General features: G+C 37.7%; 1 protein-coding gene across 2 annotated transcripts in view; it reads left to right on the top strand.

The window, feature by feature from the left end:
* FUOM (fucose mutarotase) overlaps nucleotides 1-23,588 on the top strand; it is a 400,356-nt gene that overhangs the window by 301,580 nt on the left and 75,188 nt on the right. For both annotated transcript variants that reach the window (XM_044056791.1, XM_044056790.1), the window contains one exon: nucleotides 19,106-19,179. In XM_044056791.1, the coding sequence (XP_043912726.1) occupies nucleotides 19,106-19,179 (74 nt within the window). The remainder of the gene's footprint in view (nucleotides 1-19,105; nucleotides 19,180-23,588) is intronic.

The raw sequence follows: 23,588 nt of genomic DNA, 5'->3' as shown, positions 1-23,588 counted from the left end.
CCACAGTGTGGGAACGTAACTTTCTGACAGAGATCGGTTAATCAAGATGGATACTGGGTAGGCCAGAGCATCAGCTGCGATTTGTAGGTATTCACTTGGGAGGCTGTCTGCTGCTAATTTGGTGGGTTTAAGTTTAGTTAAGAGTTTTTTATGTTGGGGGTAGGTACAGGAGAAAAAGAGAAGGCAGTGGGGAGATTACTAGTTGAAGGTGTGGGTTGGAGGGGAGGGGGGTTGTGTTGTTTAGCTAGTGATAGTATGGTTTGGGTGAAGTGTGTGTTGAATGAGGTAGCAATATTTTCTGAGGAGTGAGGGATGTTAGGAGGAGGGGTACTGACTTTACCTGGGTGGAGGATGGAGTTTATGGAGGACCAGATTTGTTTGGGGCTGTGTTGTGAGGAGTCTAGGGCAGACTGGTAGTATTGGGATTTGTCCTGTTTTATTAGCTTTTTGACTCTATTGCATAGTTCTAGGAATTTCTGTCTAGCTGAGGGGGTTTTGGTTTTGCGCCAGTGCTCCCAGGCTTTATCCCTGTTTTTCATTTCTGACTTAGTGGTTTTCTGTAGCCATGGGGAGGGTTGTGCTTTGGTTCTGGAGAATCTTATGGGGGCATGGTAATTAAGGATGTTCAGGAAGGTAGTATTAAAAAATTCAACTGTGTCATCTAGACTGAGGTAGTTTAGAGGATGCCAGTTACATTCTTTGAGGTATGAGATGAATGTGAGTGGGTTAAAGTTTAGTTTTTTACGTATTTGACGGTAGATGACAGGTTTAGCTTGGTATAGGTATTTTTGAGTAGGAATGTTGGGGAGTGATCACTGAGGCTATCTGATAAGCAGCCTGTTATATATGACTGGGGGCTCTTACTGACTAGTATCCAATCCAGGGTAGTGTGCTTGGTGGAGTTTTTATTTATCCTGGTTGGTGACTGGACTAGTTGAGTGAAGCCATGAAGGTGTACATGATGGGTTGGATTGTTGCCAGAACAGGATTGCCAGTCAATATTGAAATCACCTAAGATGATAGTTTCTTGGGGGAGATGGTGGGTAGTCCAGCTGAGGAGGTTTTCTAGGGGAGGGATGTTTTGGCCAGGTGGGAAGTAGCATCCAGTTATATTGATGGTTTTGTTTTGGTTAATTTTGAGGTTGGTATATATTATTTCTTCATTGCCTATTTGTGGAGCTGATGATTTTAAGATCTGGATGTTTAGATGCTGTTTAAATATTATAGCTACACCACCTCCTTTTTTGTTTAGCCAGTCTACTCTTAGTATGCCGTAACCTGTAGGGAGTATTTGCTCACTGGTAATGTGAGGTTTTAGTCAGGTTTCTGTCAGGATGACTATATCTGGGGAGTACAAGTCTATGGTGGCATGGAGTTCATGGACTTTGTTGGATATACTTCTAATATTTAGGCATAGTATAAAGAAGTCACTATAAGGCTTTTGTATTCAGAAATAATACTATTCTTGAATAGAGGTACATATTTCAAAGTTTCAACAAGCACCTTCTTCTGTTTAGAAGGTTGAATGCCCTACTATAGATTTGCAGCAGTGCATGGGCTTTTCAGTTTGCTTTCTTTGCTGTTCTGTAAAAGTCAGAGATAGATCAAGCCAATTTTCCAGCTACCTTAACATTGTGTTTTATTATGACCCAACATTTAACAGCTAAAGCTAATATCTTTTGTGCTGTAAATAAGATGACCCTTACCATGGTCCCATTTTCTATTGGAGCATTTATTCTAACATTTCAGAATAAATGTTTTTTTAGGCTCTGTTTCTTTTCTCGATCATTCTATTCATGAATATTTTGCTGCTTTTCATTTAAACTTCTTCATTCTGGTACCAAAAATGCAAATGTGTAGGCAACACTTGCTGAGAATAGTTGGGACTTTAGGTTTGTAAAAAATATGGAATTATTTGTGAAAGTGCACTTTCACTTTGCAGTATATTCATGAAATTGTATAAAACTATCAGTGTTATTAGTGCTGCTTGACAGACAGTGTTATGAAGCTCTGATTGCTTAAGAATTTAGAAACATTTATCGTATATAAAAATGTTTATATATATATATATATATATATATATATATATATATATATATATATATATATATATATATATATGGATCTAGGACATATACTCAACTTAACAAATCACTGAACGTTAAAATCATGCTCACTATAACCCAAATTGTAATATGCATGAAAACGCAATTCATAGAATTACCATTAACCAAAAATCGGTATAGAAATTCAAATGGTCAGTTTCCTTTAAATAGTATTCCCGTTTCCATTTCAAGTTATATTGCAAAACAAAGATTATACAAGTATGCAGTATATAAAAGCTGTCGCTAACCTGCTAAAAATTTAAACGGAAATTAAGAAATGTTTTCTTGCACTTCTGATATTTGAATGTTTCTGAAATTGCCATATCTGTGAAGATAACAGAAGATGGATATATATTATTTATAACTTGGGCTCAGCATCACTATTTTTGAGCAGTAATCAGAACACTGGGGTGTTTCTGCACTTCTCTGACATTTTATTGTTTTCGGTGTTTTGATATTCGTTAATGTATATTTTCGAGTGTACTACTTTTCGGTGATTAGTGAGCGTGATTTTAACATTTGGTGATTTAAGTCGAGTATATGTCCTAGATCTATATATATATATATATATATATATATATATATATATATATATATATATTAGCATATCATGGAGGTTCTTGACAAATAGAAGAATACAAGTGACAAAAAATTTGAATAGTTGTGTAAATAAACTTTAACCAAAAACAAATTCTAATAAGCTGGTAAAGATTTTAACAACAAAGTAAAATGAAAGAAACAAAAAAGTGTGATCATCACGGCTAAATAAAAAGAAATATTTTTATATAAACAAAAATACACAAGGTAAGTGCTTTCACAGTCTTCAGACGGTTTCTTCAAACCTAATAAGAGTTGCTTGCCTCACCATCATTTAAAACCCTAACTAGCCAATCAACTAGTTTTTAACAAAATTACTATAGCAGGTGTATAAAACATCATAAACACTGACACTGAAACAGTAACCTCATATGAATACAAAACAAGTAAAACACTATAGAAAAATAACTAAAAAACTTTTCAGAATACACATTTAAATTAAAAAAAATACATTTCAATGTGGAAGTAGTCGAGCCTTCATAACTGGTTTTAGGGAGACATGCTCATTTATACCAGTATATTTTATATGTATTTAAATAAATAATCCAGCTCTGCTCTTTCATTTTAGTTATTTTCTAGAAATCACCACCTCTTATATTGGGACTCAATAGCTGTAAGGCAACACATTTAAAACTATGTTTCTGACCAAAGTCAGATACATGTTGCGCTAAAGCATTGCTCAATTTCTTATTTTTGATGTCATTCACATGTTCTACAACTCTATCCTTAAAAAGCCTTTTCATTTTACCCACATAGAACACAAAACAATCTACACAAAATGCAAAATAAACTAAATTTTTCATAGTGCAATCTGCATAAAATGATGTCTCAATTGTAAAACCTTGTGTAGGATGCAAGAAAAAGTATACCTTGCATAAATAAATCTACAAGCTTTACATCTCCTACATGGAAGAGTTCCTTCATGCTGAGAAGGTGGTGTATAATTTTTTCCTCATATTTTTATATATTTTATAGCAAAGCTGTCTCTTCAGAGACATACTGTTTCTAAACACTAAATTTTGGTCTATCACTTACCAGCTGTTTGAGCTTGTCATCTATACATAAAATTGCCCAGTTTCTCTTAACAATCTCACAAATCACATTTACATTACTTGAGTAAGTTAAAGTAAGTCTAACATCACTCCTATTACCTCTCCCAGATGTCAGAGGATCTGAACTTCTTTCGGTATCTGAAAAATATGGTCTCCCTACAGTGTGTCTTTCAGATCTTAAAGCACTTACACAACCATCTATTTCTTTCTCATCATAGCCCTGTCAAGAAAGTTCCTCTTTAGATCTAGCAAAGCTTGCTCAAGGGCTATATTATCACTATGTAATCTCATAATCCTTAATACTTGTCCCTTTACCACATTCCTGGGTACATGACATGGGTGCATACTTGTCTTACGTAACAACAAGTTCTTTATTCATTTCTTTTTATAAACCCCTGTACTAAAATTTCCAATCAAATCCCTTGTAATAGTCATAGCTAAAAAAAAAATCAATGGACTCATGTAAGTGGACATAGTTAAATTTTAAAAAGGATGTCATAGAGTGTAAATACTCAATAAACCTCTAACAAATCAAGTGAACCAATGTTGTCCATGAATTGCTTATAGCAAACTATGTGTTCACAGAAATCATTATTATGTAATACACATTCAAATTCACATTTGGAAGTACTAGGTTTGTGTAGCTGTTGGCACAAGCTGTGTCCATCTCCACGTCATTTTTGTAAAAATAACTCTTCATTAAATGTAAAAACATTGTTCTCCAAGATCAGTTCCAAAAGTGAGCATATTAACCCAATTTTTTCACTAGAAAACACTTTGTCTCTCAGTAAAATTAACCTAACATTGTCTATACCTCAATCACTGGGGATCACTGTAAAGTGTGAGGCTACATCAAGAGTTACAAAAATTAGGTTCTTCTCTTTCACAATAGTCTGGGTCACATCAAACAACTCCTTTAAAAAGCTCTTAGTATCTCTGAGCACAGTTTCTACTGTGTCTACGAATGATTATAAGCTCTTATCTATAAAACTAGACAAAGGTTCTGTTGCCCATCCCTGGCTCAAAACAACTGGGTGCATGGGAGGGCAATGGCTATCCTTAAGTATTTTAGGTAATCCATACAAGATAGCTATTAAAGGATATTATACAGTAAAATACTTAAATAATTCCTCCATAATTGTCTTGGTCATAAGCATATCATGTAAATAAAATGTCAATCTCTCAATAATACCAGACACTTGTGCACTGGAAAGTGGGACAAAAATATTCAAGTCGCTCAACATTGCATACATCTGTTCAAGATAGAATGTCTTATCCAAAGCAACAATCCTACCCCTTTATCAGCTGGGTGGATCTGAATTGATGACATTTCTTTTAATTCTTGTAGCGCTTGTTGTTCACCTAATGTTAAATTACAGAACACTTTACTCTAGTCCCCATCTAATGCAGAATGTATGTCCTTCTCACACATAGCAATACGTTTCAAGTGCAGGATGATTATTTGGAACAAATATGCAAAGCTTCCAGAGCTATGACAAGTCTATTGTAAGTAGATTAATCAAACAAAAAAACTTCGAAACCAATGGAAGGTACAAATAATAAACTCAATAAACAGAAATTGTGCCCAGAAACTCAAAAACAACCGTCCAAAGCTTCTTCAGAAGTTTGTACATTAAACGAATGAAAGCAATAAAATTTGCTTCAGGTGGTTGTTTTTGAGTTTCTGGGCACACTTTTTGTTTAGTAAGTAGACTGATGTTTATTTAAATGAAATGTTTTCTGCTAAGTTGTATCCATTCCTTTAAGGACAGAAAGATAACAGTCTGTGTTATTAGTACTTTGGTTAACGAGAGTAAGCTTGGAAGAACTTGCTGTAGGTGTCTTTGTATATCATAATTTTATTATTTATTTATTTGACATTTGTTAACCTGGTCAGTCTGACTGGGCAGATGCCCTTTTTCAGCAGAGACCTAAGGAAAAAAGCTCCAATAGAAATGTTAAAATACAGTAAATATTAAACATATTAACATAGGAAGATATAATTTTGTCTTATACATAGTTAGAAAAAAAACAGCATTAAACAAGAATTTTGTAGACGTACATTACAGAGTTATGTCACAAATAATCAGGTTATACATCATAACAATAGTAAGGCAACAATCTTAGTTAAAAAAACATATGCCGCATCGATGTTGATAGTCAGAAAAAGTCAAGGAGTGAAATAAGACAGTAGATGTAAAGTAATTTACAGTTGCATGGAGCCCTGTTTAGTGATATAGAAAGAATCAGAGATATGGATTGTGAAGATGGAAAAGAGAATACAGCAATAAGAAGAACCTATAAGTTATGGTTGTTTTTATAAAGATTGGTGGTATCAGCAGCTTTAATCTTCGAGAATTATAATATATAACCTTAAAGTCAAACAGCTCTCATGGTGATGCACTTTTCTGTGAGAGTGTATCTAACATCTGGAGATCACTACCAGCAGAACTGAAACAAACTAAACATTTCTACATCTTCAAAACTTACCTAAAATTCATCTCATGGATATGCTCATGTGTTCTGGCTCCTGACTAATCAAACATCTTACTAATTCCTACCCTATTACTTTGTAAATACAGTTCTCCAGCCTGTATTTCTCATTCTTTATAACTTCTAATATGTATACAAATGTTTGAATCATAGATGTGTTCAACCTGTGTTTTCTCATTCTGTATAATTGACATTATGTATGTAATTCTTAGACTGACATGTGTACAAAATTACAATTGTAAGTGCAGAATTGCTATGCTATGTAAATTCTGAATAGCTAATGTGTTTGTTGTTGGATCTTTTTTCCCCTGGACCTTCTACAAAAATGGGTATGTTCCCGGTCAGACATTATAATTAAATAACTAAGTATATATATATATATATATATATATATATATATATATATATATATATATATATATATATATGGGTCCATTTAAGTGATCGAAGTTTCAGAACTTTGAATTTCATATGGCTGAAACCAAATGATCGAAGTTTTAAAACTTTGAACACTTAAACGGAGATTGCCATACAGCGTGGAATGGGAATATTATCTTTTCCTCGCTGTAGTGCGATCTTGGAGTTGGTATACTTTAATAGTGGGGAGTGCATTAATTTGCTTTTTTTTTTGAATGTTCGAAGTTTTAAAACTTCGATCATATGATCCCAGCCGTATGACATTCGAAGTTAGTAGACTATATATATATATATATATATATATATATATATATATATATATATGTGCATATGGGTCTAGGACACATGCTCGACTCGCATATGTCCGACTCACAAAACATCGAACACACATACACGAAAGCGCTTAACATCGAAAAGCGCTTCTGTGTATGTGTAGTTCAAAAAGAAAAAAAATCTACATTTCTGCAGGGGGGCTTTACCCCCCTGCACTCCCCACGTGGGGGTTGTGCCCCCCACACACCCCTACTTTATTATTCTCACTCCGAGATAACACTACAGTGGGGAAAAGGGACTTTTCCCTTACCCAAACTGTAGTCTGATCTACAAAACAGGCACACATGCATGGAAGCGCTTGTCGACGTTAAGCGCTTTCATGTATGTGTGCTCGATGTTTTGTGATTCGGACATATGCTAGTCGCGCATGTGTCCAGATCCCATGTGTATATATATATATATATATATATATATATATATATATATATATATATATATATATATACACACACACACACACACACATATACATGTGTGTGTGTGTGTGACTAATGTAGTTATTCTTATTACATTTTCCTCATAGTCACTCAATTGTTGCTTTAAAAATATTCCTTTTTAGTCTTTCAGTTTTGACTTTACAGAAAGTTTCAAACTTTGCTTAGATCCTACATTTTCCATATTTCCTAACATCATTTATTTGAAATACCCTCCTTCAGTGAGTGACTTCTTCTTTTCAGATCTGTGGATTTGTATAATGAATTATTCACTTGTGCATTCCTCTTACAACATGGATAAGATTGTGAACATATATGAAGGCTGCCAGCCTAGCTAGACAGAATTTTTGTAGATAGTTCTGTCATTTGTAAATATTAATATAAGCCACAGGTTTGTTCTCTTAAATGGAAGAAAATGGTGTTAAATGTTGAACATCAAAAATGTAACAACAGTGCACTCTACTGGTAGAAAGCTGATAAGTCAAGCCTTGTATGACTGATCTGAAACTGGGAGCCGTGGTGTCTGAACCAGCAGATTTTTTCTATTGTTTTGAGACCAGAGTTAATTGCTAGATTTTAGATATATAATGTCTTTAATTACTGTGGTTTCCTGACCAGGTGCAAAATAAAAGCTATGTTAAACTCTGAGTTTTTGTTAGCTTGGGAAACCAGAGAATTATTAAGAATGATGTAATCTAAAATGAGTCAGCAGGAAGTATTATCAATTTAAAGGACTTTCTCAAAGACAGAGAAAGAACATTTTGGATTTTGTCCAAATCTGACAACAGCTAACCAGTACTCTGCTTTGCTCTATATGTAAATTTATTTAGAACTGTGATTGATCTTAGCTGTACATAGAAAATAGTAAAGCTGACATCAGCTCACTAGTACTCTGCTTTGCTCTATATGTAAGTTTATTTAGAACTGTGATTGCTCTTAAATATAGATAGAAAATATTAAGTTTAGTCCAGCGGTTTTCTGTATTAATGTCAGAACTATTCTACTGTATTATTTTAAGCATTTTCCTGTGATCTCTGAACTCTTGACTAGCACTGTCTAGTAAGAAGTATTGTCTTGTGTTTTTATTATTTATTATTAAATATGTTTAAACCTTTTAACTATGGCTGTTTTGCGTAGATATAATTTAAGCTCTAGAGTACATTGCATGTATATAGTAATACTGGCCAAGCCACTCCAATAGCTTTAGCCCTTAGTCACACTTACTGTTTGGATAATAATATTGCACAGTAATAATTGGACACCCTTTGGTAAGGGTAGCTGATAAGTAAGGGTCCTGATGGCAGTGATTACTACCATGTAGCCTGGACAGAAGGGGCACAACTTGTGAACCTGTGCCAGCTTTCCCCAGGAATGTCTGTGTGGTTGTATATAAATCATATCTGAAAGTGTGTGTGTCAGCTACTTAGGCAGGGACACAAAACACTGGTTGGACAGTGCTAGGAGGACTTGGCTTGGGACCCTGGCTAAGGACCCCACTCTATAGCTGTGCCAGTGGAGAGTCTTATTGGGGATCTGGAGAGAAAGGGAGAAACCAACCCCAGACTGACTGTGATCTCTGTGTGCTCTTAAGGGAAATTGTACTTTACTGTGTGTGTATTTGATATCCTTCCCAATGTGGATGCCCCTCACTGGTGTTAGTGGTGAGGATTGAGACTCTTTGATTACTGGGCCAGTGCACGGGTGCCACATATTAATTGTTTGGCAGTGGTGGGATACCCATAGCACATATTAATTGGTTGGCAATTGGCTTGTAGTGGTGTGGATAGTGAATTCTTGTAGCTTGTATACAGTGATCACTGAAGGTGTTTTCATACTCTAAATCAGCCACACAGTGAATATTCAGAGTTCATATCACAATTGTTTTATTTCTTTTGTTAGCTTAGTTAGTCAGGGAGAGCAGGCAAGCATGTCAGCAGAGGAGTATGGCAAGCTGTCAAGGAATCAGTTGGATGAGATGTGCCAGGCCAAGGGACTGGTGCATGCAAACCTGACTAAGGTAGGCATGATTGCAGCTTTGGTCACAGCTGCATCAGAAAACAGCAATCAGGAGGATGATCACACTGGCCATGGAGGTGTACAGCACTCAGAGAATTGACAACTCAACCTTTCTGCAGAGTACTTAAAATCCACCTGGAGCTGAGGAGAATGAGAAACGGTTATGCCTGGAAGATGAGGAGAAGGAAAGGAAGAGGCAGCACAAAAAGGAGATGCTGAGTCTTTTCCAGAGTCATGGAGGTAATGGGGAAAGGAGTAACTGGTCCCCAGAAGCAGAAAAGGTCAGCAAATTTCTTCCGCAGTTTAAAGAGGGGGATAATTTTGATAGTTTCATTCATATGTTTGAGAGGGTATGTAAACAGTATGATGTTGACCAAAGGCTCTGGGTACGGTTCCTGACCCCCTTACTCCATGATAATGCTGTAACTGTGTTGTCTCAACTTTCTGATCATCAATACTTTGATTATAATGCTGTTAAGAATTGTCTGTTAGAAATTTTTAAGCTAACACCTGAAATTTATAGGAAAAAGTTTTTTGAGCATAGATGCAAGGCAGATGAAAGTGTGTGTGATTATGTTGCTGATATGAGCACTTATTTTGTAGGTGGGTGAGTGGATGTAAGGTCACCACTTTTGAAGGGCTGGCAGACCTTTTGGCGAGGGAACAAGCCCTCAGCACTTTGCCTGAGGACATGAGGATCTAGTTAGCTGATAGACAATGTGCTACTTCAGATGAGTTGGGAAGAAAGGAGACCTATACCTAGTAAGCAGGGCATCCCCACACAGGAAAGGGACCCCCAGTACTGCTCATGCATCTAAAGGAACCCATGGTGGACAGCCCAGACTGCTCCAACAGAATCTGCCAGTAGCAGGGGAAGCCACTAGTCCAGGTATACATCCAGGATTTAGGGTTAAATGTCTTGAATGCAACCAGTGGGGCCATGTAGCAAATAGATCTCCATGGAGGCAAGGTGGGGAACAAAAGATGAGAAAGCCAGTAAGTGGGAAAGACAAAATGCCAGTAGTAGGCTGTTTTGAGACAACAGAGGTACCAAACTACCACCTGCAGATGTCCTAATAGGAAAGGATTTTTGATGAGGCAATACTATGTGTTAATGCAGTTACACTCAGTCAGACTTTGAGACAAGCATGTGGGTCTGGTAGCCTGGGGGAGACCCAGACAGACTGCATACTTGCAGCCAGGACTGGTGAGGTGGTTACTTCAGGGAGGAAGCTATTCTGTAGCAGTGTGACTGAAGCTGAGTCACAGCTGCTTGTAGGTACTGATGTTCCCTTGGACAGAGTGACTGCAAAGGTAGAGGTGAGTAGTAGTACCCTGGCTGACAGTGAGGTACCACTGTCAGAGGATGCCAGACTTCCTGTGGAAGGGGAGCTGGGAAGGGTTACAAAGAGAGAGCTGAGACAGGCTCAGCTCTCAGACCCCACACTGCAAGACCTGAGGCAGGTAGCTAGTGAGGTACCTGATTCTCAAGGGAAGGGAGAATCTGTATACTGGGACAAAGGGTCAAAGGGTTACTGTATAGAGAGTGGACCCCTGAGGAAGGGCTAGAAGGCGAGAGGATACAGATGTTGGTAGTGCCTAGAGCTTACTGTCTGTTGCTTCTAGCCATAGCTCATGATATTCCCTTTGCATGCCATATGGGCATAAAACATACAAAGAGACATATTATGCAGAACTTCTATTGGCCTGGAATTTCTACCAGAGATGTAACAGGGTACTGCAGGACCTGTGAGCAGTGCCAAGAGGTGGGCAAGGCAGGAGACAAGGTGAGTGCTCCTTTGATGCCTTTGCCTATGATTGAGGAGCCATTTTAGAGGGTAGCTATGGATATTGTGGGGACTCTGAGTACCCCAAGTTCCACAGGGAAAAAGTATATCCTAGTGGTACTAGATTATGCTATAAGATACCCTGAAGCAGTGGCTCTGTCCTCCATTGAGGCAGAAAAGATGGCAAATACTTTGTTAGAGATTTTCAGCAGGGTAGGTTTCCCAAAAGAAATACTGACTGACAGAGGTGCCAATTTCATGTCAGACCTGCTGGCTTGACTGTGGCAGTACTGTGGGTGAAGCACCTGAAGACCACCCCCTACCATCCCCAGACTAATGGTCTTGTTGAGAGGTTAATCTCTACAATCAAGTCCATGCTACAGACATTTGCAGACGAGTTTAAGAGGGAGTGGGATAAATATTTTCCCCATCTGTTGTTTGCTTACAGAGAGGTTTCCCAGGAATCCACGGGTTTTTCACCCTTTGAGTTGCTGTATGGGCGTAGGGTGAGGGGACCTCTAGATTTAATTCGTGATGAGTAGGAAGGTAAGTGTGAATCTCACAAGGAGTCTATTGTGGCATATGTCCTAAACCTCAGGACAAGGCTCAGGGAACTCATGGGCTTAGCCAAGAAGAACCTGGCAGAAGCCCAACAACAGAAAAAGGTCTGGTATGAGAGGAATTGTTGAGGTAGAAAATATGCTGTGGGGCAACAGGTAATGGTTCTCATTCCTGTCAGACACAACAAACTGCAAGCAGCCTGGGAGGGACCCTACAAGGTGTTAAGCGAGGCAAGTCATGTTAAATACCTGGGAGAACTGATAGGCAGGAGGCAGGAGCACAAATTGTACCATGTTAACATAATGAAACCTTATCATGACAGGGAGGCCCTTGTGCTAAGTATTTGCAGTGGATTGCAGGAGGAGTCTGAGGGAGATCTGGTGACTGATCTCCTCAGGGAGGCTTGGACAGACACCTTGGTGAAAGGGGTAACAATGTCCCAGCAGCTATCTCCTACCCAGGTTCAAGAAATCCTAGCAGTGTTACAGGAGTTTGGGGGCATGTTCAGTGGGAAACCAGGGTGCACCTATCTAGTGCAGCACCAGGTTGATACAGAACCCCAAAGGCCTATTAGACAGGCCCCTTATAGGGTGCCTGAGAGAGTCAAACAGACTCTGAGGGAGGAGATACAGGAGATGTTGGAACTACAGGTAATTCAAGAGTCTAACAGTCCCTGGGCCTCCCCACTGGTGTTGGTGCCAAAGAAGGATGTCAGCACCAGGTTCTTTGTGGACTACAGGAAATTAAATAGTCACACAGAGTCAGATGCTTACCGAATGCCTAGGACAGATGTGGCCCTAGAGCAGCTGGGTGGGACTAAGTATCTTACAACCATTGATCTCCCTTGACTCCTAATGCTAGAGAAGGGTCAACCTTTGTGACTCCTTTTGGCTTGTATGAGTTCACAAAATGCCCTTTGGGATGAAAATGCCCCAATGCCTTTCCTGAGGCTGGTAGATCATATCCTAGCAGGAGCAGGAGATTTTGCCCTTGCTTACCTAGATGACATTGCCATCTACAGCCATTCCTGGCAAGAGCATGCCAGGGAGGTGCTGGGAGACTACAGAGGGCAGGGTTGACCATTAAGCCAAGCATATGTCAGTTGGGTATGACAGAGGTCTCTTACCTTGGACATATAGAGTAGGGAGTGGTAATATCAGGCCAGAACTTGCCGAAGTGGAAGCCATTCAGGCACGGCCTGCACCTGTTACCAAAAAAGCAGGTTGAGGGCATTCTTATGGACAGCAGGGTACTACAGAAAGTTCGTCCCCAGTTATAGTACCATAGCAGCTTTCCTCACAGACCTGACAAGAAAAAACAGACCAGATAATGTAGTGTGGACCACAGCATGTGAACAAGCATTCCAGAAGCTTAAAGAAGATTTGGGAGGACCCACTGTGTTAGTCAGTCCAGATTACAGCAAAGAATTTGTTGTGCAGATGGATGCTTCGAACCATTGGGTAGGAGCTGTACTTAGCCAGATTTCTTCAGAGGGAGAAGAGCACCCAGTGGTTTATCTCAGCCATAGCCTTCAACCCACGGAGGAATGCTAATCTGTTGTACAAAAGGAATGTCTATCCATAGTTTGAGCACTGCAGAAACTTCAGCCTTATCTGTATGAAAGAAAATTCACTGTAGTGACAGATCACAATCCCCTAACATGGTTAAACAGAGCCATCCAGCAAAATGCCAAGTTGCTAAGATGGGGCCTAGGGTTGAAAGCATGTGATATGTCAGTGCAGCACTGCAGTGGGAGTAGTATTGCCAATGTAGATGGGCTGTCAAGACAGGGAATGGGGTAAGGTATACTCAGATAGACCTAACCCTCTCAAGCAACGTTTCTCAAGAGACACTTGAAAAACTAGCTTGAGTTATCGGGGGGGGGGGTTGTGAAGATATGTGAAGGCTGCCAGCATAGCTAGATAGAATTTTGTAGATAGTTCTGTCATTTGTAAATATTAATATAAGCCACAGGCTTGTTCTCTTAAATGGAAGAAAATGGTGTTAAATGCTGACCATCAAAAATGTAACAACAGTGCGCTCTGCTGGTAGAATGCTGATAAGTCAAGCCTTGTATGACTGTTTGATCTCAAACTCAGAGCCGTGGTGTCTGAACCAGCAGATTCTTTCTATTGTTTTGAGACCAGCATTAATTGCTAGATTTTACATGTATAATGTCTTTAATTACTGTGGTTTCCTGACCAGGTGAAAGATCAAAACTATGTTAAACCCTGAGTTTCTGTTAGCTTGGGTAACCAGATAATTGTTAAGAATGATTTAATCGAAAATGAGTCAGCAGGATGTATTATCAATTTAAAGGACTTATCTCAGAGATAGAGAGAGAGCATTTTGGATTTTGTCTAAAGCTGACAACAACTAACCAGTACTCTGCTTTGCTCTATATGTAAGTTTATTTAGAACTGTGATTGCTCTTAGATATACATAGAAAATAGTAAGTTTAGTCTAGCTGTTTTCTGTATTGATGTCAGAATTATTCTACTGTATTATGTGAAGCATTTTCCTGTGACCGCTGAACACTTGACTAGCGCTGTGTAGTAAGAAGTATTGTCTTTTGTTTTTATTATTTATTATTAAATATTTTAAAACCTTTTAACTGTGGGTGTTTTGTGTAGAGATAATTTAAACTCTAGAGTACATTGCATGTATATAGTGATCCTGGCCAAGCCACTCCAATAGCTTTAGCCCTCAGTCACACTTACTATTTGGATTATTGCACAGTAATAATTGGGCACCCTTTGGTAAGGGCCTTAGAGTAGCTGCTAAGTAAGGGTCTTGGTGGCAGTGATTACTACCCTATAGCCTGGACAGAAGGGGCACAGCTAGTGAACCTGTGCCAGCCTTCCCCAGGAGTGTCTGTGTGGTTGTATATAAATCATATCTCAAAGTGTGTGTGTGTGTGTGTGTGTGTGTGTGTGTGTGTGTGTGTGTGTGTGTGTGTGTGTGTGTGTGTCAGCTACTTGGGCAGGGACATGAAGCACTGGTTGGACAGAGAGAGTGCTAGGAGGACTTGGCTTGGGACCCTGGCTAAGAACCCCATTCTATATCTGTGCCAGTGGGGAGTCTTATTGGGGATCTGGAGAGAAAGGGAGAAACCAGCCCCAGACTGACTGTGATCTCTGTGTGCTCTTAAAGGAAGTTGTACTTGAATGTTCATAGGTCCATAGGTAGGTACTAGGCTAATGGCCCAAGGGCCTAAGTAAGCCTAGCCAACAAGGTTCCCTGGCTTACGTCACCAAAGAAAGTTAATTTCCTGTGCCCCTGTCGAGCAGAGCCACAGAAGTGATCCTCGGGGTGTATTTCCTATTTCCCATCCACTCATCAAGATTTTTTTTGAAGAGTGCTAATGAGGAACTTTGCTTGACATAGATGGGTAGCTTGTTCCAGAGCATAAGAAGTCTCTGGGACAGGAATCTATCCCTCCAGCATGTCCTCTTTATTGTGGTGACAAGGTTTAGGTCCCTAGAGCGTGTAGCTCAGAGGGATTGGGATTTCTTAAGGTGTAGCATGTCTAACAGCTCTGGGTTTAACATAGCTTTATATGTTAGGCAGAGATCTCCTTGGAGTAGGCGATATGCTACAGAGTAAAGCTGAAGTTTTTTGAGATGGTCAATATAGGGCATCTGAGGCCAGTAATTCTCTTTGTGAGGTACTTCTGTAGTCTTTCCAGCTGCTGCAGATATCTTGTGAGGTACATTCCAAATGGGGCATTGTACTCTATAATGGGTCTAATGAGTGCTGAGTAGAGGGGAACAATGACCTCTTATTTCCTGAATGAGAACCCTTTTCTGATGAGGTGTGCCACATAGAAGGATTTCCTGACTACTGTGATGATGTGATTATCAAAGGAGAGACTACCCAAGGTCTCTTATCACACATTTGGCATTAAGTAGACTGCCGTTTATTTGGTAGTTCATGGGTACAGAGCTTTTACCGAAGGGGATGACAATTCATTTTTTGGCTTTGAGCTTGAGGCCATGCCTCTGACACCAGGCGTCTGTCTCAGTGAGGCCCTAATGTAGGATGTCCACATCATTTGGGGACTCGACTATGGCTCCTAGTTTGCAGTCATCTGTAAACTTTGTTAGCCATGTGTGTGTATTTGTTATCCTTCCCAATGTGGACCCCCTCACTGGTGTTAGTGGTGAGGATTGAGGCTCCTTGATTACTGGGCCAGTGCACGGGTGTCACAAAGATGATCTATCAAAAAAAGGTTTGTTTTCTTTCCACTGACTCCACAAATTTTTTAAGTGGGAAGAATATTTTCCTCTTATTATATCAAGTACTATGTTGGGTAGTACAACAACAGAATGAACTCCCTTCCCAAACACAATTTGTATTTTATCTTCAGTAATGGAATACTTTTCCCTTTCTCCATGATTGCAGGCTACTACTTTAAAGGTCTTCTGAAATGTCTTCTTTTACACACATATTATGCCTTTATAAATGTGATCATGCTACTTGAATCTAGAAGTCCCTGCTGCTCCCTATTATCAATTAAGGCATTGCACATAATGAACTTCATAGTAGCAGAACACCAGAAGGTTGTCTCAACTAGTCTAGTAGCCAGTTCATCACATTTCACAGGCCTAACATTATTTGGAGCATGCTTTTCATTGGTTGCAGATTTGTCATGTGCTATAGTTTTATTATTACTAGTACACTTAGCTACATGCACACTTTTGTCACATTTGAAACAGAAAATGCCTGTAGTTGATAATTTCTTTTTGTTACCAGAATTTGACAGAGGTATTACCATAGATTTAGACTGTTCAGTTTTAAAACTAGCTTCATTGCATAACAATGTCCTTAGGATCACTTCGAAACACCTACTTTTTTGAAGTAAGAGGCAAAGCCTTCTTAAATTTGTCGGTGGCTAACATTTCAGTCATTTTGCTTTTAGTATGATGATCCTAGGATCTAACATTAAATTATGTACATGTTTGAAATCACGTTATTGAGATCATAACTGTTTGTAAGGAGTAAATGTGAATCTGTGAAACATTTGAATTTGAGCTTGTGTCTCAGATGTAATATCAGCTGTGGCTAACAATGTCGTTTTTACTTTCTCATAATCCTTTTAGTCAGTTTCCTCATGTCCATAAATGATTTAAAAGGCTACTTGATTTCCTGGGCTGAGAGGATTTTAACACAGTTACTACATTTCCAGGCCTCCTGGTAGTTGTACTACTTGAAGGCTGTGAGGTATGTCTCAATGTCTTCCTTACTGGTTAGTCATTTTACTGATGGAACTACCGGCTGTAATCAGTGGAGCAGAATAACTGCTTGCAATCATTACAAATGGAAACAATAAGTAGCTTCATGTTCAATTTATCTTTTTAAAACACAATAATGCCATAACATTTTCCCATTATCACAAAACTCGTTTCACAGTACCATCTATAAATGAATGATATTATATAATATACATTGCTCCTCAGTGGTTGAAACATAGTCTGGAAGACTTGTAAGACTCTAGAAGAGAAGCCATCTGTTTAGTGAAATATAAAATATGGAAATGAGTTTTAAAAGCAAATCAAGCTGAAAAATTAAAATACTACATTAACAATCAAGAAAATAAAGATAAATCATCCATATTGTAAGGATTGGAAACAGCAAAGAAACAGATGATAGACCAGTAAATCTTTCAACTTAAGATACGGCACACAGCTTTGCAAACTATTTATTGGAAATACACAAATACAAAGAAAGAAGACAACCCACTACATCTCTCTACTTAGGACACACCACAACTTTGCAATCTACTTCACGTCTGTCATTAAAAAATATACAAATTATAGCAATATCCTGGGTCTGCTTTTGTGTTTACTAATGAAATGCATCTTACCTAAGTCCTGAAATTATTGCAACATGCAGATGATTCTGCTATTTTTCAAATTTCTACCTATGTATCCACTCTCTTCAACCAATACAAAACTGAGTCAATATTCTACTTTCCTGGATAAATAAAAAGCATGGTAGCTATCAATAAAAAAAGGAAACTAAACTCATGATTTTGCTCAAACAGCAAGATGTCTGCTTGGCAGAAAATTCCTACCCACAACATAAAGATCAAAAAAATAGAGAGTAATTGTACCTCGGTGGTATTAACTGGGTTAAAATCCTCTCAGCCCAGGAAATCAGTCATGGGAATCTTAGAGTTGAAGATCATGCTAATCACATAATAAAGATAAAAGTACACACAGAAAAGAAAATGCATATTATACAGGATACCAAACGCCCAAGCCAACATATTAGCCATCCCAAACTACTTTACAGAATCACAGCAGTAGGAAATTGGAAAAATATATTTGTACCAAATAAAATTTTCACTCATCTACTGCAAAATAACAAAATTCATCACCCAACTTCCATCTCAAACACAGACTGCAATGTATTCAGTAGACTACATTAGATGTCATTAGAAAATAAAATCAAATTAATTTACCTAATATCCACTAATAATCTACTACTGAATGGCAGGGCTTTTCTTCCTTCTTGCCTGTATCCCTAATAAAAGGCATATCACGATCTTCTAGTCAAAATTGCCGTAAAAAGAAGACCTCTAGAAAACAGGTGATAGGGCACCTTCTGCCTGCCTAAACAGTGAATGAAGCATTCTGCCATCCAAGTTAAGAACAACTAGTAATAAGACCATCTTCAAAAACAATGTAAACCTCATTTCAGTAGCCCAACACAGTACTCTACCTGTAGGTTTCATAGGTGTGTACTAGGTTAAAGACCACTGCGACATTTTAAGCCTAGCCATGCATCCTGAATCTCTGACAAATTGTGGTAGCCTTGGTGATATAAGCATGGGGTTGGGAGTGAAACTTTTACAGGCTGCTTTTGTCCATTAGAGACATAGTTGCCAAACGGGGTGAATTTCCGGTTCCCCATCCAGTTGTCTAAGTTACACTTGAATTGTGTTATAAAAGAACTTTGCTTTCCAAGGATTTTGAGCCTGCTCCAGACAAGGGATTGTCTCTGGGATACACAACTGTCTCTTCGGTAGGCACTATTATTACAGACATGGTTTAAATCTTTAGAATGAGTAATTCTCGTACTGTTTATTTATTTATTTTTTTTTGCAGCTAATTAGGAGGTCCATCAGAACAGTTGGTGCAGAATACTGGTCTGGCCTTAAATGCATGTGCATGTTAGTTCCTCAACATGGTCCTTGCAGGGCCACAGAATATATTTGGACAGTGTCTTCTGTTCTCTTAAAAATACCGTAAGACATAAAATGACATTAGCTTATTTTCCATTTTTCTGTCGATCTTGTCTTTTAGAAACCACTGGAAAAAGTTGAGAGATTTGCCTTTTATGAACGAGCTAAAAAGGCCTACGCTGTCATTGCAACTGGGTAAGCTTCTTTGATTTATTCTCACTCTGCAATCTTTGCTGCAGCCTAGTAACCACACGTGTCAGAAGCCACAGAAGACCGGGTCATGAAAGGTGAAAAGAGATGAGAAAGTCGGTAGTAATTTCTAGCAAACTCAAAATTTTGTTTTCACATCAGACTAATTATACCAATAGATACTGGTTTATATAACTTCCAAAAGGCTTTATTACAACATGTACCAGCCTTCCTACTGCCCAGCACTATCTCCTCTCATCTCCATTTTCTTCCTCCAGACCTCTCCGAAGCTCTAACCAAGACCTACTACAAATCTACAAACCCAAGTCTAAATTTGGACACAACATGTACAGCTATCACCCTACTATTGCCTGGAATAGGCTCCCACTAGAAATCAGGACCCTTACACATCCTAAACAATTTAAGACAGCCACCAAAGAGCACTTTAAAAGTCTCTGGTCCTGCCACTGCACTCTCCCTCTTTAAACATCCCCTACTTCTCATACCTTAATCTACTTTCTGCCCTTAACTCACTCTTCTCACTAAATCTCTCTAATCTTCCTTGATTACTCTTTCTACTGTCTTCTAAAATCTATTAAGCAAATTGCCTCAGAGAAGCATTCTGTTGTAATTGTCTTGGCTTCATGCAACTACATCATGATAAAACTGTTTTATAACCGCTACCCCAAAAACTATACTCATATTAATGACATATTTCTTTTTATACATCTTGAAATAGTTATGCTTTACTCCTGATTATTGATACTGTATAACATTGTATTGCTACTTAATGCCTTGTAATAATCCTGTAACATTGATGTTTAATGCTAATTTATAATGAAAATTGTATAATATGTTGGAGCTTTTCTCCCCGGGCATCCACTGAAAAAGGGCTCTTCAGCTCAGTTGGACAATCCCGGTCAACAAATGTAAAATAAATAATAACTAAATATACAATAGAAAGGGGAACAGTAATAGATTGCAATTATTGCTGAGCTTCAACAAATGAATTATTACTAAGAAAAGAGAAAGAGAGCTGGAAAAAGGAAAATTGTCACACTGTGATAAAAGAATATAAACAGGTGTAACTCCTTATCCACCATTTGAATTTTTCCACTCCAACATTTGCTTTACAAGTGAGTAATGAACTGTTGCACTTAAAACATGTCAACAGGTTTCATTGCTACGTGATATTGTATTTATCTTGTTTTAGTGATGGTATATGTGGATTATTATATATGTCACTTGCATTAGTATTCGTATTAATCTATGTATTTGCAGTATATTGTAATATGTATCAATTTTCACCTAAAAAAAGGTATTGCACATAGTATAGTCTCCAGATTGCCAGTGTCTTTTTTGTTGTTTATACGTGTAACATTAGGTTTTTCTGTGTGACCTCTTTACTTGTTTTGTATTATCTTTTGACATGCAATTCCAGGGAAGTTCACTTGTCATTATAATTTTACTAATAACCTTCTTATTATCTAGAGTTCATGAAAAAGATTTCTTTAAAAAAAAAAAAAAATATATATATATATATATATATATATATATATATATATATATATATATATTTTACATTTATTAATAAAATGGAATGATTGCTGTGGAGGTAGTATTCTTCAACATACATAATTTCCAGCTTATTTCTAGCTATTTTATCTGTTACATATTTCAGGGATTGTTAGCATGCACTGTTTATTGTGATATTAAATTTGTCATGCAATTAGGAAGCATATTTAGTGGCTAATTAATAGTTTAATTGGTACTGAACACTGCTGAAGCTTTAAAAAAATAGTCTCATTTTCTCATTCTGTTTGTGACGCAGCAATGAAACTATTTTAAAATATACTTTTGTGTGTGTATGCTAGAATTCTTATAGTACATATTTTGTGTACTGTGGGATCATGGATGCAATTATGTGCATGTGTGTTTGTCATTCCCTTATACATATCACATTTTCTTTAAGATCAGAGTATTGTCTAATTAGCACTTTTTATAAAGTCTCATTTTCAGAATGCATTAGCTTTATTTATCCCCAGTTTAGCTTACGTATGTTTAGCCTGCTTCTTCCCAAGAAACTTGGGTCATTTCTTTAACTTTTGTGAAAGGTAATGCTTCCTCTTCTCCTTTATAAGTAATTAAGCTTAATACTAGCAACTTCAAAACTATGTTATCCAATACTCTGAATTTCAGCTCATTATAGCAACATTGCTCCCAGTAGCAGCTTTAAAGTTCAGGGTCATCCTGTCTAGCTTCATTTCTACTGAAAATGGGTTACCTTTCTGCCTTTCCACCTTAAAAACAAGAAATGATTGTTATATACACTCTTTGTGCCGCCTTCATCAGCAAGAACATTTTTAGTGATCACTAATAAACTTCCTTTCATCTCTTTTACCACTAAATGATTTCTGAAAATGTTTGTTTTTCTTATTTCCATAAGTTCTTGCTGTATACTCAGTTGTGTAACATGCTTTTTATACAGTATGAATTTAAAGTCAGAAGCTGCATTTTGTGTCCCAAGGTACATGAAACATACTTTTACCTTCATTACTCAAATGCACTCACTTTGGATTTCTTTTCTTGTTCTCCATTATATGGGATAGCAATCCAGCTTGCTCTCAAGTGTTGTATAATTTTGTTTGATGATTCCACTGCCAATTCAGTCTTTAGGTATTTTCCAGTGTTAAACTGGATGCTTATAAGAACCTTCTTTGTTTGTGCTCATTATTGATTCTCAAACAGCCCTGCTTCTGAACACGTGCTGTAATATTTCTCCATAAATATATATGGGCTACTTTTCTTGACTCAGTCCAATGCTAAGCAATGGGATTTAATAAGCTTAGTGAGCAAAACTCAGACTTGTATTTCTGAGCAATTTCGTTGACTTTAAAAATAAAATGTCTTTTTAAGAACAGTTCAGTTGCAAGTAGGTATTTTCACTCTGTTTCTTTATGCTTTTCATTAAACTATACATTTTAGTTTCACAAATATTTTTAAGAATTGTTCTTATTCCATCGTTTTATTTTAATTTTTTTATCTCAATGTTTCACAGTGTTTTCCCATTTCTGGATGTCACTAATTTTGTAGTAGCGACAGAGTACCTGTTGTTTCATTTTCTCCTTCTACTTCAGATTTGTTTCAAATGTAGAATCTAAAAGTTTCTAATGGCATCATCATCAGAAAGGAATATAAAATATATTGGTAGGAAATCTAACACCTTAAAGGATTAAAATCCAACTTTAATAAGTATTCCCAACTCCATGTAAAGGCAGCAGCAGTATACCAATATATCAATGAGAACTAGGAAGGATTAGAGCTAAAAAGAGGAAATGATATATTTTGTCTGAATACAATATACCAAATAGGCACAATAATTAAATGCACAAGGTACTACATACTGTCTTTTTTACCTGAAAATAAAGCTGCCAATCACAAACTTTGAGATAAAACAAGTGATCCGACAGAACAGTGCTTTTTTTATATTTTCTTAATTGTATGCATCTGTTGGTTACTTTTGCATTCTACGTTACATTGCTGTTGTCATTGTTCATAGTGTTAAGAAATAGTCAAGAGGATACTCGATGGAGGAGTGGACTACACTTCTGCTCGCACCTGCCCTCATGTTTGACTGTGATGGTAATCATAAAGTAGTTTCATTGTACCAACTGGCGGCTGGCAAAGATTTGGGTATTACATGGGATTTTCTTTTTAACTCATTGCAGGATTAGCTTATTAGAAAAAAAATATAAGTAGGTCCAGATACATTTCCATGCTGTCAGTGATACAGCCCCACCATATCTTCTAAGGTGGTGCTCTACCATAGATAAAACGATGCTTTTGTACATTCTTCTTCAACTTTTTCAAGTACATTTTTGTTTACGTATTGGATTGCTGTACTTGGAACATTTGCTTGTCTCTTGGTCTAAACCTGGGTACGGTGTGTGTTTGTGTGTGCGTGTTTGTGTGTGCGTCTGTCTGTGTGTCCATTAAAGTTGTTAGTCTTTTCTACATGATTTTGTAGTTCAGCTCTCCTTCAAGTTTGCATCATGAAAAAGTTCTTTTGGTAGGTTCAGTTACAAGAAAGGAAGACACACCAGCATTTTAATAAACATTTAACACAGTCTTGGAGAAGAAGCTTTGCCTTTAGGGTTTGGAAGCCTACTTCAGCTCTTACATGATCTCACCTATAAAGGGACCCTGCATCAGTCATTTGTAGCACTGCTTTCCTGTTCCTGTAGACATTATAGGTAGAGCTTATTTTTGGCTTCACTTCATCCATTTAGAGAGCCAGTCTCTAGCAATACAACACAAAGTCATACCTCTCTTCTGGGAGGGGATGTTCTGGTGGCAGTTGGCCATAGACAAGGGCATCTCTCTATGAGAGGTTCACATCCACAGGGAAATACATG

This window comes from Protopterus annectens, chromosome 14.part0 (genome assembly GCF_019279795.1).
Source record: "Protopterus annectens isolate FY-2018-M chromosome 14.part0, PAN1.0, whole genome shotgun sequence".
Taxonomy (NCBI): Eukaryota; Metazoa; Chordata; order Ceratodontiformes; family Protopteridae; genus Protopterus; species Protopterus annectens.
Note: the sequence above shows the minus strand (reverse complement) of the source record. Positions and strands in the feature narration are given on the sequence as shown.